Here is an 18052-nt window from a genome sequence, read left to right as displayed (position 1 = left end):
CTCAACTGCAGAATATAATCTCTGGGGAACTGAAAGTATTTGCTGAGTGCAATTGATACAGACACTGTCTTTCAGTTGCTCTTCTTTTCATCTTTGCATGCTGTTTTTCAAATGAAAATCCAGTGTTTATGGAGAGAAAATACAGAACATATAATTTTTACATTTTTTTAAAGGAGGAATGTTGTTCAAAGCACCTATCTCCTGTGGATAGCACCTATTGCTGACCTCGGTCCTTTCAGTACGCAGGTGTGATGAATTTAGCAAATGTTTTTTTGAGGAGGGAGTAACAGTAGGAGTGTGAACCACTCTTTTGGGTTTGCCTCTTCTCAGCCCCTGTTGCATTCATTTGGGCTGTGATTTCTTCCACCACAGGAATCACTCAGCTGCCGTTTGGTCTTCGTGATGATGCAGTATTGTGTGGCTGCAAACTACTACTGGCTGCTGGTGGAAGGCATGTACCTGTACACACTGCTGGTACTTTCAGTCTTTTCTGAGCAGAGAATTTTTCGGCTTTACCTCTGCATTGGCTGGGGTAAGTTGCTCTTTCCTTATACCTGCCTGTGGCTGAGTGCACCGGCAGATGTTTTAACAGGAAAAATTGTCTGCGACTACTTGTGGAGCTGCCCAAACCGAGTCTGGCGCTCGCCAGCCCCTCTCTGTTCCCAATCCCGGGTCTTGCTGGAGACCTGCCAGCCGGAGGCTCCCGGGTGCCCTCCTGGCGGGGCTGCGGGCTCGCAGCGTGGGGCTGGCGGCAGCTAATCCACGCTGCCCTGCTTCGTCTCATGGCAGCTTGCCTTTACGTGAGAACTAGTGGGTGCGAAAAAGCRATGGTGTCTTGTATGAGGTCGGGGATAGAGGCAGAGACGTGCGGCTGGCACGAGCTGGGGCGTGCGGTGGGGCTGACGAATGAGGGGCTGCTGATGGGGGTCGTGAGGCTGGTTGCATGGGCAGAGCAGGCAGAGGAGTGACTGGCAGGAGCGGAGGCACTGACAGGGTGCGTGTGCTGCTGGCGTGCGCAAGGGCTGCCATGGTTTAACATCACGTGCTTGAGCCAGAGTTGCCTTCTGGAGCAAAGCTAAAGCTGTGATTCCTTTACTCTCCAGTTAGCCTGAAACTATGTTAGCATTCAGGACTCTTTTTTGCTATGATCTCTTGTGTGTTTTTATTGCTTTTTTTCCCCTTCCCTCCTCCCCGCCTCTTTTGTGGAAAATCAGGCGACTTTCAGAAAGCTGAAGTAAATCCAAGTAAATACTGCAAGTGCTTTCATAGATACTAGTTTGAACATTTAAATTGCTTTGACCATGTCCTTCTCTCTCTATGAATTTGCCAAATTTGAATATTGTAGCAAATTAGTTCACTGGTAAAATATATATAAATGGCCTACTGACAATTACTCAACCAGTTCTACTGAACAGTGATATATGAAGAATAAAGGCTTTCTGGCATATTGATGGGAATAAATAAATGTAAGTAATAGCAGTTTCCTGCTGGAGAGTTTTAGTTAAAAAGTTCTGTATCTTCCATTATTGCTTTATATAGGGCATATAGCAAAGGCACCAGCATCTTTTATAACATTTGAACTACGTATGTTTTAATCATATTTTATGAATAAAAGAATAAAAAGCTATCCTGAAGCACTTAAGTCATGAGAGGAAATGAAAAAGAAATTAGAACAAAAATTATATCCAGCCAAATCCTGCAGGTATTGTGTTGTTTTATAAGAAATAAGGGATAGGATGGTTTTGATCTGAATCATTTCTAGTTACAGTTCGCCTCTTGCAAGAACAGAAGGCGAGATCAGAAGACACTGTTTTAATTTTGTTCTTCCTTAACAATGGAAGTTTCACTACGGTATGTTTAATTTCTGGATGTGTTTTTGAGTTTGTGGAAATGTCTGGTAGTGCCAGAACTTGGCACTGGATGTGTGGGCTTCATCCAAACTTCCTAGAATAGCTCCGCCAGTGCCATTCAATCCTCATCTGTATAATTTCCTGCTATTCCAGCCATGGCTGCATGTGCAAACTGCCAACGATTCTCTATCTTCAAATGCAGAGGCATCTGCGATTTCAATCCTGCAAAGCCCTCAGTGCTCCCAGATCAGTTATACCAGATAACAGTTTTGTCTCTAACAACTTCTGGGAGGAGATTAATGCTTTTTCCACTCTTTGTTGCTTCCTCACCTGTGATTCTATTTTTTTGGGGTGCTCGGGCCCCTACTCTGGTCCCTTTCTGCTGCGAATTCTCAAGAGATGTTTTGAGCAGATGATAGCCTCAGCGTTTGCTTGAAAAAGACAGGATGTTCCTGTTCTAGCTGAGAGAGTCCTGCCCTTGGAAAAAGTTTATCAAAACTGTAAAAATATTGCTTTAGCAACAGGAGGGAGTTTATATATTTGGAAAAAAAAGATGTTATTTTCTGTAACTACATTGATCGCATCAGTATCGGCTATGGGTTTTCAGAAGTCCCCAGGATTTTGGATATGCAAGTGCCTTATATAGTCAGGTGGCCAGCAAATTGCCTTTTGCCAGCAGTACAGTGTACATTGTATGGGATGAATCTCACCTGTTTAAAGGTGAATCAGAAAATAAATATCTGATTCTGTCAGAGCTGATACAGTACCCTGAACCCTTATTCTCTGTTAATGAATTGTCCTCTTACATACAAACTCATCTTTTAATTTGTTCATTACTCATCACTTGCTGAATATTTATGTTTTAAAATTTAGCATATGGATTGTTCACCAACTTAGTGGGTGTTACTCTCATCAGGTGGTTATTTCTTCGGATTGTAATTGAACTTCGTGATCACTCACAAACCATATAGAATTGTTTCTGCTCTCTGAGTAACTGCTGTAATCTCCCACATGATCATGTGTTTGCGTTCGTACTCCTCTCAAATGTTCATGTGGATAAAACTGTGTATTCTCTTCAAGGTCTTTGTTCACCTGAGCGTTTGCACATACTCTTGGTCGCTATATTTGCCGCGTTGCACTATTTTTGCTGAACAACAGGTCTCAGARCAAACAAGAGGCTAGAACAAATTCGTTCCTCTGGTAACCTGAGCAAAGCTGTAATGTAAGGACCAATTTTCAAATAGGTCTCAATACATATGTCTCTCCAAGCTTTTAAACTGTGATACAAAACAGTGCTATATTTTATCATAAACAGGGGGAAAACTCTGTGTAATTTTGTAATTTTTAAAAAACAAATCCCCAAAGTACTTTCCTTCTCCCATTTTCTATCTGTTGTGATCATTTTGTCTTGATTCAAAACATGGAAAGAGTAAACCTGCTTTTCAGATAGAAACATGGAAAAGATACCTTACTTAGCCTGCATTTTCCTAGACAGTGGGGAGTGTAAAGAAAAATTAATAGGTATTTCCCAGTTATATTTTTGCTAAATTACAGTTTTTTAACATTCTGAGTAAGTTCTTAAAGTTACTATTATTAGATTGTGTTCCATTTAGTATCAGTTCAAATGAGTAATTATTCGTTGCTGTTGAAATATTTTATAAGGGAAAAAATCTGTTTATTTCATTTTATTGTACTTTGCAAAAGCTAGAAAAGTTATAAAATTTTGATTGATATAAAGAAAATAATTCAGTTTTACAGATTGAGAGTCCATGGTGTCATGTGGACATCATGTATTTTGATAGGCTTCTATAAACATTCCTGATTACTTGTGAGGTATCTGTATTCCTGTTCATACTGGGCTTATGCAATCTCGTGCAATACTAGACTTTGAGATGGCAGCGTTACATTTTTCCTGTTTCATTTAATGTGGCAAATGTCTTGCTTATGTCGTCTTTTTCTTCGTAAAAGCAGATTTTCATATATTTGTGTCAACCCTGAGTTCTACATATCTTACTTCAAAAAAAATATACCATTTTTTGGAATAGTTTTGAATGGTTCATACCATTTTCAAAGCTGATAGGGGAAAGAAAAGGAGAAACAGTGACAGCATCAACAAACCAAATTTTTGTAAAGCGTGTTAATAGGCTAATGGCCGAGCAGGTAGACGAGTTGTTCCTTTCAGTTCAGAGGTCAGCACAACAGTAGCTAAATAGGATGTTGATTGAGATACACTCATTATCACTTGCTTAAAAAAAAAAAAAAAAAAAAAAAAGTAAAAATCTGTTGCTATGCATTGCTGGTACCCATGCTTCCTTCCTCTAGCATAAAAGATATCCTTGACTCCAGGTCTCATCTTCTAGAGAGAAAGGAGAAAGGGAAAGAGGGAAAGAGAGAACAACGTAACTGAAGAGGTGGAGAGTGTTACTATTTGTTTTGCTTGTTTCTCAAGATGTGTAGACTGCCCTTAATGCAGTTGCCCAATGCAACACATTCTTCATCTAGTCTGAGTCCAGGCGAAGAGTCCCCGAACCTGACACTGGCTTCTAGCAGCTGCATTGTGCTGTAGAAAGTCATCTCCTGAGAAGAACAGATTTCACTGTAACCTGTGTCTCTGCATCCTTCAGCAGCATCCTTCGGAAAAGACCCCTTCACAAGGGGAGGAAGGGGAATGATGAGACAACAGCAACGTCCCATGGTGACTGCGTGTGACATCCAAGCAGGAAGAATGACACGAGGAGGCAATTTTCAGCACTGAAGACTAAGAAGAAAACGTTAATAAAAAGTCAAATGTTCTCTGAGCTTCTATGGAAATTTTACATCCAGCTGCACTTGCAGCAGGGAAACTGCCATAAAAAATAAATAACTCTCCTCCCCCCAGCTCTTGCCAATCCAAACTTGCTCTAAGGAAGAAAAAGCTGAGGGAATGGAGCTATTAAAGGCAGGAAGCCAGGCTAGGATGTCAAAATCTACATTGTGATTGTAAGGAAGTTCTGACTGGATCAGAGCCAGCAAGAAACCTTCCTTCCTTCGGAAGCCCAGGATGAACTCAGTGTAGCAACTGGATGCAGTCATGGCACTAGCCATTTCTTGCCTGTTTTCAAATGAAAACTGCGTTTCAGACAAGTATGTTAAAGTAGCTTCTGTGTCCAGAGTGAGCTTGGTAGGAAATGTATCAGTCAGGAGTTTCTCTTAATTCTCCTTGCTTTTCATCTTCCAAATTCAACTCTTTCATCCTTTTCCTTTTTCAGAAAGGAAAAAAATTTCTTTTTTTTTCTCTGTTATCTTCCATGGTCTTACCCTTGATACATCTAGTCATATTTATTTCTCACTTAATCAAGTTCCTCATCACATACTTCTTGCATTCATACATTAAGCAGTTTATTAAATCAGTCTGTCCTGGATGGTTTCTGACAAAGACGAGGGTCAGAGTTCTGCCACCAGCAGTGTCCTTCTGGTTGGTGTGGCCTCCTGTCTCAGAGGTTGGATTTCTCACCAAGTGGAAAACAATTATGTCAGGGTACATCTGAAATACCAGCTTATACATGCAATCACTAGTCTTTAAAATGCAGTAGGCAGGGTATGTCCTTATTTAAGAGTCTCAGTAGATCAGTTGTCCTAAAGAGGCAACTTTGCTTCAAGATCACCATGAGAGGGTGAGAGGAATCTCTCTTGCTCCTCATACATCTTTCTTCCCTGAAATCGCCTTTACATAAAACACGGTATGATGCAAAACTAGCAATATAATATGGTCTGTAAGAATCAAAAGTTGCTTGCATGTCGGAGGGGACCCTGGGGAAATAAAGTTGGCATGAAATAACACCCACCTGGTGACACCTTTCATGGTTTTTGTTACCAGAATATCTCAGACACATTAAATGGAGAAACCTATTTCTACATGCTGCTCTGAATCTTATCCGGACATTGTAGCTTCCATTAACAGCTCCACTAGTTGCTCCCCTCTCTGCTCATCAGGGACAGTGAAACATTGCGAAGAAGTCAATCAAGTGTAGGTTCCTGAGCAAAATTTCTGACATCTTTCTCTTGCTTACCTCAGCCTATTATCATTCAGTCTAAAACTGCTGAGATTTTTTGGTGTGGGTAATGGCTACCTTTTCCTACCTTTCTTTTTCTTTTTGCTATGCAGACACCTGGGCAGGTGTAAAACAGGTAGGATAGAGTGAAAATAGGTAGGTTCTGCTGCTTATTTATGCAGTGGGGTGTTAAGATGTTGATTTGGCAGTTCTGTTATTTTCTTATCATCTGTAATATATATAATTTTTGCAGCCTGTTTTTCAGAAGCCCCATCTGCTGTCATTCCAAGTTGAACTTTATTAGCTGAGCTGTCAGCATGCTTATTTACTAGCATGCTTAACAGATTTCTTATTCACAATGTAGCGTTCAAAGATTTTTGGTCAGTTATTAGCTTGCATCAACATGGCACAGGCCATTAAAACAGACAATTGCAGTTTCTGACTTCTTCAACAGTGATGCAGTGCTGACGAGTAGATACAAGTGTTTCCATAATTCAAAGACCTTTCTGTGGCCAGTTAACCTGGAAAAAGACCAGTCTCATGGCTTTCTGGATGAGAAAAAGTGAAGCTGGAATGAGCTCAGCCTGTAAGTTTTAGAAGAGGTGCAGTATCTTCTCAGTTATCTGATACCCTTTGAATGGCAGTAGCAGGAGCAAGAGGTGTAGGACTGAAGCTTGAATGCACCAGTACAGCTGTGTGTTGGGAGCACAGGACTGAAATACTATGTCAAGTCTATTCATGAGTGATAGGTATCTGTAGAGTTTATTCAAAGAGCTCTATATAGTTTGCTCCCACTGCCTGCTCAAGTCGGTAAGATTTTGCCTGACTGAGTCATAGAATAAACCAGTGAAGCAACTAGAATGACATTTACTTTTGTGCCAGTTAATTCAGATTAGTTAGGTATCAAGATTGTAAAGTAATCTGTACAGAGCCTCAGTGATTCTTGCAAGCTAAAATCATTGCAAAGATGATGCAGACTTGCTCTTTTGCTGTTGTGGTTGTCTTCTACAGATTTGCAGTGGATTAGGGAATATCATTGGTGCAGTTTCCTTTTTAGATCCTGGACTAAGGTTTTGGAAAAAATGGATACTGCCGAGTGTGTGTCCCAGACATTATGTAGAGCCACCTATTTCTTAGGACAAGACTTTGTGAATTTGGTAGATGTCAGATGCTATCCATACAGATGTTCAAAGCTTACGTGAATGTATTGTGCTATGTATTGTTGTGGATTGTTAATGTGGAGTATGATGTGACTGATGGTGTTGCAACACCAGGGGCCTGTATCACAAGTGGAAGGGGAGGAAGCAGAGGATGTTGTACAAGTCACCATATTCCCTATTAATTTGTATAATATTTGTCTATCAGATGTAGTCCGAAAATCTTCGAGTAATATGATGCAGTTCAATAATATCAGCCTCTGACTAGCAAGGTCCTTTTTAAATACAATATTAATTACAGATTCTTACTTAATTCAAATGTCAAGTAATGCAATTAAATATGGAGAGATTTCTGATGTATCGAGAAGATGGAGATATCCACAAATCATTACCATTATCACTGTACCTCTGTTCCCTCCGCTGACACACAGCCTTTGTACCCTCAGTGTTTATGTCTTATCCTGCAAATTTCATATTAAAGTCTCTTAGTTCTCAGTAAAGTCAAGAAAGGAATAATTCAAACTGTAATTATTTTCTGTGAATCAAAAGCTCATTTGCGTTTGGAAATGATTTGCAATGAGCCTGTCCTTAATCTTTAATGCCAGCGTCAAAGCAGCACTGAGTTCTCAGTAACTTTACTTCCAAAATACTGTGTAATCTCAGCATCAGGTACATCCATGGAACAGGAATCAACCTCCTGCCCCAATAATCTCAGCTCATTTCCTTATCTTTGCTATTGTTCTAATTATTGGTGTTGTTCTGTGATTTTGTTTCTTGCAGTTTTTTTTTCTTCTCTTCTTTTTTAACTGATTAAGGCGAATAATAGGTCTTTGGTTTCTGTAGTATTTAACTGATCCGATGGTAGAGAAAGAATAGAGTACAACAAAATAGAAGTTTTTTGCTGATAATGCCCACTGCAGATGCTTCTTGAAGATTTTCAGGCTGCAAGACATCACTGTTTTTTCTGTAACTCCTGCTGTAAGGAACTGTGTGTATACCCTGTGCAACACTTAATAAGTTTTCGTAGTGTAGTGCACCGCTGTGCTTATGATTCCACACCATAATGACTCTTAAAAATGCAGTAAGAAAGCATAGTAAATATTGCCCTTCCCAAATAACCTACTTACAATGTCTGACACTGTTCAAGGAGGTATGCAGAGGAATCGCAGTCCATCTCGATCCATCCTTAGGCAGAAATTCCTCATCCTGCCTGTTGATACTCAACCTGCTTTCATTGCTTTGTGTTATTTTTTGGGGCTTTCCCTGTACTTGGTATTGGTTGACAGATCCACTTTAAAATGACTTTTCAAGACCTAGGCATTTCATAAGTGAAAGAAATTGGGTTGAGAGTCTTGGATGTTGTAAAGCAAGTAATGGCTGTGCCAGCTTATTTGGCTTTCATCGTCTCTCTTCCCCTTACACCCCAGAGAAACCGTGACCCACAGTAACACAGGTGCCCACAGGTAAGCATAGGGCCAAGCCTCTTCTCAAGACCCAATGCATCTGCTGCCCCTGCTGCAACCCCTCAAGTCCATGCCAGTGCCTCAGCCGCAGCTCCGGGCTTCTTGGGGGAAGTCTGAGCACTTGCTGCCCCAGGGTGGGCCCACGGCGTGGGGTATGCGGGGCTGAGCGTGCTGCAGCCCCGATGTCAACGGGCAGCCAGAGCACAGCAGGCTGGCAGAGCTCCCAGAAAGTTAGTTTCCATTGCCACTCCGTGTAATTGTGCACGGAAGAGCTGCTATACTCCAGTAATGGGGTGATGGTCTGTTGCTGTTCAGCGTTCATGCCTGTCAGGAGCTGGGCGGGGGCCCAGGTAAAATGAGTTACATGTATTAAATATTTGCAGTTAGTATCCTCCTGCCAGTATTGGCAGCCACCCGTGGTGGGTAGGAGCTGCCACCCTGCCACAAGTTAATGATGTTGCTCATCATCGTGTGGGGGTTTGTCCTTCTTTCTGCTTTTTCCTCTCTCTTAATGTCAGTGTCTACCTTGTCTCCTTTCTTCCCAGGTGTGCCAATGCTGTTTGTTATCCTCTGGGGAATTGTCAAGTACCTTTATGAAGATGAGGGGTTGGTTTAGCTCTGATTTTCTAGCTATCTCATTTGTGCTGTGTGTGCATTGGCAGGTCACTGTTTGCTTCCTGTTTGGTGTGATTTGCTTTGGCAATGTGCTGAAACCTCATGTAATTGCTTGTGTTTGTCTGAAGGTCTTGCATAACATTTCAGAAAGGAACACTCGTTTCTTTCTGGTCAGGATTTTCTGCATGTCTAAATGAATCTATCCTTTTGCAGGTCAAGGAAAGATATGTTTTGTTTTTCTGTAGTTACAGTATCAACAGTATAAGTCATCTTATCCAACCAAGACTGCTCCTGATACTGTGCCTTTGGCAGGAGCCTTTACAGTTATGCTTCAGAGGAAGGCAAAAACCTCCCACAGTACTTTGCCTGCAATTTGCAGTGGTTAGCTTATGCCTTGCAGCAGAGATGTGATTACCTGTTCTTGTTTAAGCTTCCATTATTTAGGTCTTCATAAGATAAAATCTCATTCTCTGTCTGGCTGCGTTAGTTTTGCCCAGGCCAACTATACCCCATACAAAACCGCTGCAAAACACAAAATACTTTTACCATAGTGGCTGTTCTGAGAAACTGGCATTATATATGTTTCATATACCAAATAGCATTACAGCATTTTCGTTAAATGAGAGGGAGGAAAGTGGCGGCTTCTCCTTACCGACAGTGATTGCCTGGAAATATTTGAGTAGCTTTCTTTGATGAAATAAATAGCTTTATGCTATTTCCCTTTTATTCTAAATGCACTGCTCATTGGGTCTTCCTGCTACTCAGTTTCCAAAAAGCCCAGCCAGCACTTTTTTGGAGGGTTTTTGTTTTGTTTTTGTTTCTCTTTCCAAATGCAATCCTTGCTGGAGCGATGCTGCAGTGCAAAAACTCAGTTTAGTCAGAGCCACCTCTGGACTTTCCTTCTGGTGTTCATGGGACAAGGTGTTAAGAACTGGCTTTTTTTAGTGCCTTTTCCTAATACTGAACCAGTTCATTCAAGTTGCCTCTTCTGGCTAAAATAATGCTAGGATTTTGTGACTTTCCTCTTCGAGGTTGACTCAGTTATATTCTGTAATAAGATTGTGGCTCTACTGAGGTATTGCAAGTTTTGTTGAAATGATTAGGATAGGCATGAAGAACATGTAGTCTCTGAACAGCCCATATTCCATAGGCAGGTCTTGCCATTGATGTAGAAAATGTATTCAAAGTGCTCACGCTGAGCCTCCTGCATTATGCAGTGCTCAGAGCTGATTTATGTTTTCTGTTAAGGAAAACTGTCACTCACTGCCTTCAGTGGACCTTAAAAGGGGCAATTTTGTGCTTTATTGAATTTTCTAAATCTTGTATAAATATTTGTAAAATACAATAATAAATAACCATGTGCAGCAGCCCTTCTGAAAGGCAAGATTTCTGTGCCTTGGGCAGGCATTTGTTGGAGCAGCAAGGGATATCTTTCATGCTGTTTGCCTTCGCGCTGCTGCTATGGATGTGCAGCAGGCTGTAAATTTCATTTGTGTCTCAACTACTTCCCTAGTTATGAGGAATAACTGGAAGTAAATGTGGTCAGGGCTGAGAGTTCGAGGCAGTCCTGAGTACGTAACCATTTGGAAAGAAGGATTGAAGCCTGCTAGACCTCCTACTTGCAGACTGGCTCCTTCTTTCCTTCCTAGAAATACTGCAACTGTGAACTCCTTTAGAAATCAGTTACTGTTTAAAAAAAAAAGGGCTATTAAAAAGACTTTGTCCAAATTACAAACAAAATTAAAGAAAGCTGTGCTGCTTAATTATTAGACTGTGCCTAAAGAGCTGATACTTAAACATCTTTGTTTCTATCTGCAATTAATTATGGAAGCAAGACAGCCAACTTACGATCTTTTAAAAAATGGAGCCATTCAGCCATACCTCTTCAAGGCAAAAATTCAGTGTTTTCTTATTTAGAAAAAGCATAGCAGAATGGTAAGCAAAGGCAGAAACTTCCCAGTATCATTTGTTTAATTGGACCAATTCCCCATTCACAGTTCTGATGCTATTAGCTGCTAAGCATCTTCTGAGTGGTGCTGAGCAAACTGCAGGAATAGATCCCAATCGCAGTACATGCTGGTGTATCAGTTTAACAACCCCAGAAAGCACAAACGGACAAGAAATCATGTACAGATCTATCAATTTTATTTTCTGGACACTTTAATAGCTGTGACACTTTAATTGGACTGTAATGGTGCTTTTATTGCACATATTTATATAAATTTAAAAGTAGCTTAAACTGCTCAGTGCCACAGGAAACAAATTAATGCACGCAGAAATGTAGCAGAGTTAATGTAAAGGACCATTTCTCAGCCTCTGTCATTATCAGGAAATTTTAAAATTGTCTCTGCTTCCACTGCAGCTGCTCAGAAAATTAAAACTCCACTTCCAGCCATGCCTATTATCCTGCCTGTCTTGGGAGATTCAAATAAAATTAATTTTAAAGGCTACATGAAGCCAGTTCCCAGTCACGCCTACCAATTAAGTAGTTTGCCTCTTACTCAGATTCCAAGTCAGGTGCACTGACTGCACACAGCATGTTCACTTTTTTTCACCACTAGCTAAAATACAACTGAATGAAATCAAGTAGTGGAGCAGCTGGTTAAAATAATGTGTTTGTTGTATGCATTAAACTGAAAGTAAAAATGAAATCCTGAGCCCTTCTCAGGCTTCCAGTACCTGCAAGGGAATGTGGAATTGGCACAGCCAAGCTGTTTCGCTTTGCTCTGTAGTATCTGCGTGTGTGTGTGTGTGCGTGCGTGTGTGTGTTGTCATGGCGTGAGCACCTAATTACATGCTGCAATTTTGCTAGTTTCCATCAAGTTGACTGTCCCATTACAAGTTGGGTGGTTGAGGGTTTACTCTCAACTAGTGTCACCCAAGCTGAAGTTGCATAGGCTTGTTAAGAAAATTTAAGGAAAATTGCATATATTTGTGTTTTGGCCAATGAGATTTGAGAGGAGGGAGAAACCTATTTTGTGAAGGAACCTACTTTTTCTTTAATGCTGTTTCATAGTTTGTTTTGTTTCACAGCCTCTTTTGTTTCACAGACTGCGTAACTCAGAAACTTTTGGCATTTAACTGCTGGCTTTACTGATAACTTTTGCTTTTGAGTAATGCCGAACAGTGTGGCAGGAGGCTAACAAAGATATTTCATGCAAACATTAGGAATGCCGTTGCTGCTATGCAGCATGAATAGTTTTGAGATGCATCTCAGAATAAGGATTCCAGACCATGATATATTTATACAACTGCTTCAAAGTGGTGTGTGAACACAGCCTGACAGCTGAGCTGTTATGCACACATGTGGCCAAAAGAACTAGGTTTAGAAACCCCCAGTGTAGAGTTCACTTCAAACCAGTGATCCCAAACTATGGCTTTTGAGCATCGTATTTCTTGTGAAAGTTCTCCAATGTTGCTCAAGGACACARGAACTTAAAAAGCTAAAACTGAAGCTTATAGGGAGAATGGAGTATGATATTGCCTGCAACATGTTATGTGCTTGGCAGAGGGCTCAGTTGGCCAGCATAAGTTGGGAGCTATTGCTCTAGTCTTTGGTTTTCCTTGCTCATAATTTTTAAAAATTCCTTTGGGCCTGAAACCTATACATACCCTGAAGGAACTGGAGTTTGGTGCCTTAATTGCTTTATCCTGGTTAGAATTAGTAGGGGCTTATTGAAAATAGTGGCAAATAAAATAGATGACTGAATCTAAATACTGACAGGAGAAAAGTGATGGTGGGTAATGTGATAAAGAACTAACAAACAGCTGAATAATAAGACCACCTTACACTAGAGATTTAAGAGTAGTGAGAAGTAATGCAGAAAGAGTAGGATGGGAACCACACAGGAAGGTCTGACTTGGATGAATTCCCTCTCAGCCAAATGGTGTGTTTGGACCTTGGTTTTAATGGAGTAAATCTTCACAGTTAACTGATGATAATTCATAGCAAAATGTGGAGGAGGGCTAGCCTTTAGCAGGCAAGAAAGGCAGGTAAATAATATACAGTTGGATCATGATAGCTGCAATAGTACAAAGCGTTCAGTGTTTCTAAGAATTGAGCAACTGCATCTGTTTCCATGTCAGCATGATATGCTTTTCTGGTATCTACTTCTCAATATCGTTTTTCATCTGTGTTGCTTTGACATAACAAAAAACAAGGGGTTTTAGTAATGTACTGAAACTCTTTCTTCTTGTGTTCCACCTTTTTGCCATCTCCCTAGTTGCTGGACCAGAAACTATAATATGAATTACTGGTTGATCATCAGACTGCCTATTCTAATTGCCATTGGGGTGAGTATGGAGTGTGTGCCGGGAGTTGGCACATTTCCATGAGAATGGAACAGGATACAGCACTAAGAACAGATGTGCACGTGGCTAATGGGCACATCCAAAGGCTGATGACCTCTGAGGGTACTGACATTTTCATTCAGGAATGTGATCTTATGAAACCAGATTGGCTTCTGTCACTGGAATTCCTGAATAGCATTTTGTTTGTTTAATTTGGCCACATGCTGGCATGTTGTAACAGCAACACATGATAACAAAACAGCATGCCACAGGAATCCAGTTAACTTCCCTACATGGGGAAAGCTGCAACAGGTAGCTACAGCACAGGGAGGCAGAAAATAATATTCCAGAACTGAGCTACAGAAGAACAGCAAATTGTGTGATATTGTGGAGAAATGCTATGTTACACAGCCACAAAACTGTGGCAGTCACAGACCTCCAGTCAAGACAGATGGGACAGTCCACACCTGTATTGAAACTCCCTGTGTCTGATTTGCTGGAGATGTAGGTAAGCTCCCCTACTTTTAGTGACCTGCTTGCATTTTCAGGGGGATAAATTTCAGAGCACAATTTCTTAGCAAGAGTTGAATTCCATGGCAAATTTGGCAGCTGCAGAATAGCAGGATGTGCAGGGACCTGGAAAAGCATACACAAAGCAGACTTTTGAACACTTATTGTATTTCTTGATGAAGATATAAAACCTTCTTTCTTTTCTCCAGGTAAATTTCCTGATCTTCATCAGAGTTATATGCATCATCATCTCCAAACTGCAGGCAAATCTGATGTGCAAAACTGACATAAAATGCAGGTTTGTCATTTGGTGATCTGATGCTTTTTTGTGCTTCTCGAAATGGAAGTAGACAAGGATGTAAATGAAAAGAAATGGATTGACAAAGGTCGTTAAAAATCACAGGGAGTGAGTAATGCACTGATGATGTCATACATTTGTATGACTGCTTAGACAGTCAGTCACCAGTGAAGCCTCCTGGTGAAGCCAGGACAGGAGTTGGATCTGCGTTACAGATAAATAGAGGACTTGATCTCCAAGTTCATCAATTTACAGTCTTCCACAATATTGGAAAAATATTCTTAAGCAGGTATTTTTTAAATGCTGGCAGCATATGCAGATACTTAAATAAAATGAAGAAATATATGCAAGTGAGAAAAATAATAGCTGAAACTTCAGTGAAGATCAAGGTGGTTTCATTTTGAGCACTGCTCCTTGTTCTCCTTGTCCGTTGTTATAATGGGACAAACTTTTAATCTTGAATTTACTAAGAATGCATATGATGCTTCAAGACAGATGTCAGAAGAGCTCAAATTTTATTTTGCAGACCCTGTCTGTGTCTGGGTTCATCTTGTCATTTAATCGCCTTGCTCAGATTTATGGTCACATCTTTCATTTCTAGGTCTTGGAGAATATTTCCTTATTGCAGTCTGAGAAATAATGTAGAGATGACAAGTTAGTTTTAAACTAACTAAACTGAGTTAAAATAACTAACCAGGTGAATTAACATGTGTGGAGCTATGTGCTGTGGTAGCTAGACTGCTACTGGTAGCTGACTTAGCTAGTTCAAAGTTGGGTATTTCTATGTTGTTGCCTTCTAAGCTAGACACAGTATGTATCTTGGTGTTTTCTCATCAGAATATAGAGCTGACTTTTATGTTACCTACCTTCCTTACTTCACATGAAATTATGGAAAATCTAAAGAGCATTTGGAGCTTGAAGTAGAGGAAGGGACTCGGGAATCCTTTTAGCATGCTGTAGGCTTTGCTTTCATCCATACTGTCATTTTGAATATATGTGACCTTCATTTGCCAGGCTTAATGTTTTGGGTTCTGTTCTTTTCCAGTTCAGTTGTCTCCCTTTTCATTTGGGACCAGTTAAAAGTCTGACTGCAAAGTTGCCCTGTCAAGGGAGGAAGCCCTTACTCTAACAGCTTCTGCAAACAGCAGAAAGGTTTGATACAGCTGAACCATCTTTCAGTGATGTTCTGATTTTCTTCATGTTGCATGTTCAAGAATCTGCTGTGTAAGCAAAGAGGCTTTATTAAGAAAGGACTTAACTAGCAACAGAGCCTTCTTCACTGATGAAGAATAAAGTCCTGGTGGTTCTCCTTGAGGCTGATGGTTATAGCCAGTAGCTTTGGGGAATTCTGCCTTTACTCAAAGAGTTCAGTTAATTGGTGTGCCTCTAGTGCCAAGACCAGTAGCCAGAGACACCTGTGCAGTAAGTCATCAGAACTTTTTTTGCCCCTTTTCTTCTGCTCCAATAGATGGAAGAATATTTTGGGGGGATTGAAGACACTACTGCTACTTTGGAATGTGTTATTTTAAACAAGAATCAGTCTAGGTACCCTAGAAAGTCACTGGCTTAGATGCAGTGATATATAGAAAGCAGAAAAATCTTTTCTTGCTCTGAGGCCAGTTTTTATTCCTCCTCCCTCCTGCTGCCTGTTCAGCTGAAGAGAGCGAGCTCACTGTTCAGTATGGCAGCAAATCCCTTTTCTCTGTGTAAGAACTGGAGCTGTGGAGAAACTTCTCACCATGCTCAGGGGAAAGGTTTTCTTCAGGCAGGTCTTAATTGCCAAGAAAGTCTTGTCATAAGACTTCTCATGGCTTCCTGTTTAAGGCAGAGCTCTCTAGGTATCTGCTATAAACCCACTAGTGTTCCAGTGAAAACTAGGGGATTGCTGTACACCTCCACAACTCCCTTTCTTTACCCAACCAGTGTCTCCAGAGCCAATTCAGTCTCAGCTTCTTGCTTATCTCTATTTCAGGCAGGCGGTGGTGGAGAACCACTATGACAAGGCTTGCTGGTAAGCTGCTCTTTTAAACAATCTCCCTATCCACTCAATGGAATGGCCTGCACTGGTCCACTAGGGATTTGCATCTCTGCTTACCTATATATGTAAACTGTTTAATTTAGATAGCTACTTAGATTCACCATCCCTCAGTCCTTGTGTGCCCAGAACATTGGCAGGCTGGTGTGTGGGCTGACAGAAACCTTAAGAAGCTCAAATGAGGCAAATGCAAAGCCTTTGCACTTGAGGTGGAATAACTGCGTGCTACAGTACAGGCTGGGCACTGACTGGATAGAAAGTGGCTTTGCAGAAAAAGTGTGTCCTAGTGGGCAACAGGTTGAACATGGTTCAGCAGTGTGCTCTTAAGGCAATGTAGGCTGACTGCAGACTGGGTTGCATTAGCAAGAACATAGCCAGAAGGCCAAGAGAAGTGATTGTTCCCCTCTATTCAGCATTTGTAAGGCTACACCTGGTGTCCAGTTTGAGGCTCCCCAGCACAAGGAGGAGACTGCCCCCTCTCCTGGGACTTGCTTCAGTTTTTCACCAAGATGGTTCAGTCTGGACCAGGTGACATACAAGGAGGTGTTGAGAACTGGGTTTATTCAGCCTGGAGAACAGAAAGCTAAGAGAGGACCTAATTGCAGTCTTCAGCTACTTAGCAGTGGTTATAGAGAAGATGGAGCTGGATTCTTCTCCAAGGTGCACAGCAAAAGGACAAGCTGTCACAAGTTGTAGCGAGTAGTTGGATGTAAGGGTGGGAAGGATTCACAATGAGAGTGGTCTGATACTGGAATGGGGCCCAGAGAGGCTGTGCAATCTCTGACCTTCAAGATGTTCAAAACCTCACTGGACACAGCCCTGAGCAACCCGTTCTAACTTGGAAGTTAGCCCTGCTGTGAGCAAGGGTGGGACTACAGACCTCCAGAAGCCCCTGCCAACCAGAATGATCTATGATTCAGAATAGCAGCCAGCAGTCCTAGAGCAATCAAGATTTACTATGCACTAACAGCTTTACTGCTCTAGTGATTTTGTTTCTACTCTACTGGAAGAGCCATCGTAGATCCTTGTGAGACACTGGCAGTGCTGACAGGTTCTGTAGCCCAGCCCCATAAGCTTCCATGTGAGGTTCAGGCATCTTTCATTATCTTGTTAAATGGCTTAGCATGTATGCCTATCAAAAGAGAGTTAAGGACCATTCTTGTCAATGTTTTCCTATATTTTTAACCCTGATCATTGCTCTTCTACAGGAGAAACATGTTTTACTTCAAGTTGGTTTGTTTTTTCCTTTGATAGTTGTGCCTTTGAACTTGCCTCTTAAATCAAGGAGTCATCATTCTAAGATGGTTTAACTGCTTTTACAGAGTGTTTTGCAGTTACAGTTAGTTACAATGCTTTGAAGATTTAACACACCAGGACATGGGAAGGAATAACAAGTACTTCTCCCCTTGTCTAGACATTCTTAAAAGATTCCAGTCACTGATAGATTATTTCTTTCAGGTCATCAACAAGGTAGGTTTTGATCATCATTCCCACTTACGGGTGGAGAAACGGATGCAAAGAAGACATCTCAGATATAAGCACATTATGTGCTCCTGAGTTTGGAAGATTTTCCAAGTTAAATACAGCCAGCAGCTGCATATAGAGCACTACTTGGAGCAGCAAGTTGTCTACAGTGAAGCGCCAGGGGCAGTAAAAACACGCTGAAACCTACTCAAATTGTTCTGAGCTATCTTCCTTTTTTTTTTTTTTTTTTTTTATTTTTTCTACATCCATGTAGAATTACCCACTTCCACAACCCTGTTCCTGTCACAGGCAGACACATTCTCTAAAGTACTGTAACAC

The 18052-nt window shown here is 41.0% G+C and overlaps 1 protein-coding gene across 1 annotated transcript in view; it reads left to right on the top strand.

Moving 5' to 3' along the window:
- The window catches only part of GLP1R (glucagon like peptide 1 receptor), a 53458-nt gene that overhangs the window by 29884 nt on the left and 5522 nt on the right, over window positions 1-18052 (top strand). Inside the window, exons 6-9 of the mRNA XM_026059843.1 lie at window positions 373-532; window positions 9047-9107; window positions 13340-13409; window positions 14126-14214. Of these exons, the coding sequence (XP_025915628.1) occupies window positions 373-532; window positions 9047-9107; window positions 13340-13409; window positions 14126-14214 (380 nt within the window). The remainder of the gene's footprint in view (window positions 1-372; window positions 533-9046; window positions 9108-13339; window positions 13410-14125; window positions 14215-18052) is intronic.

The sequence above is a fragment of the Apteryx rowi genome, unplaced genomic scaffold, assembly GCF_003343035.1.
Source record: "Apteryx rowi isolate R43461 unplaced genomic scaffold, aptRow1 scaffold_160, whole genome shotgun sequence".
NCBI lineage: Eukaryota > Metazoa > Chordata > Aves > Apterygiformes > Apterygidae > Apteryx > Apteryx rowi.
Note: the sequence above shows the minus strand (reverse complement) of the source record. Positions and strands in the feature narration are given on the sequence as shown.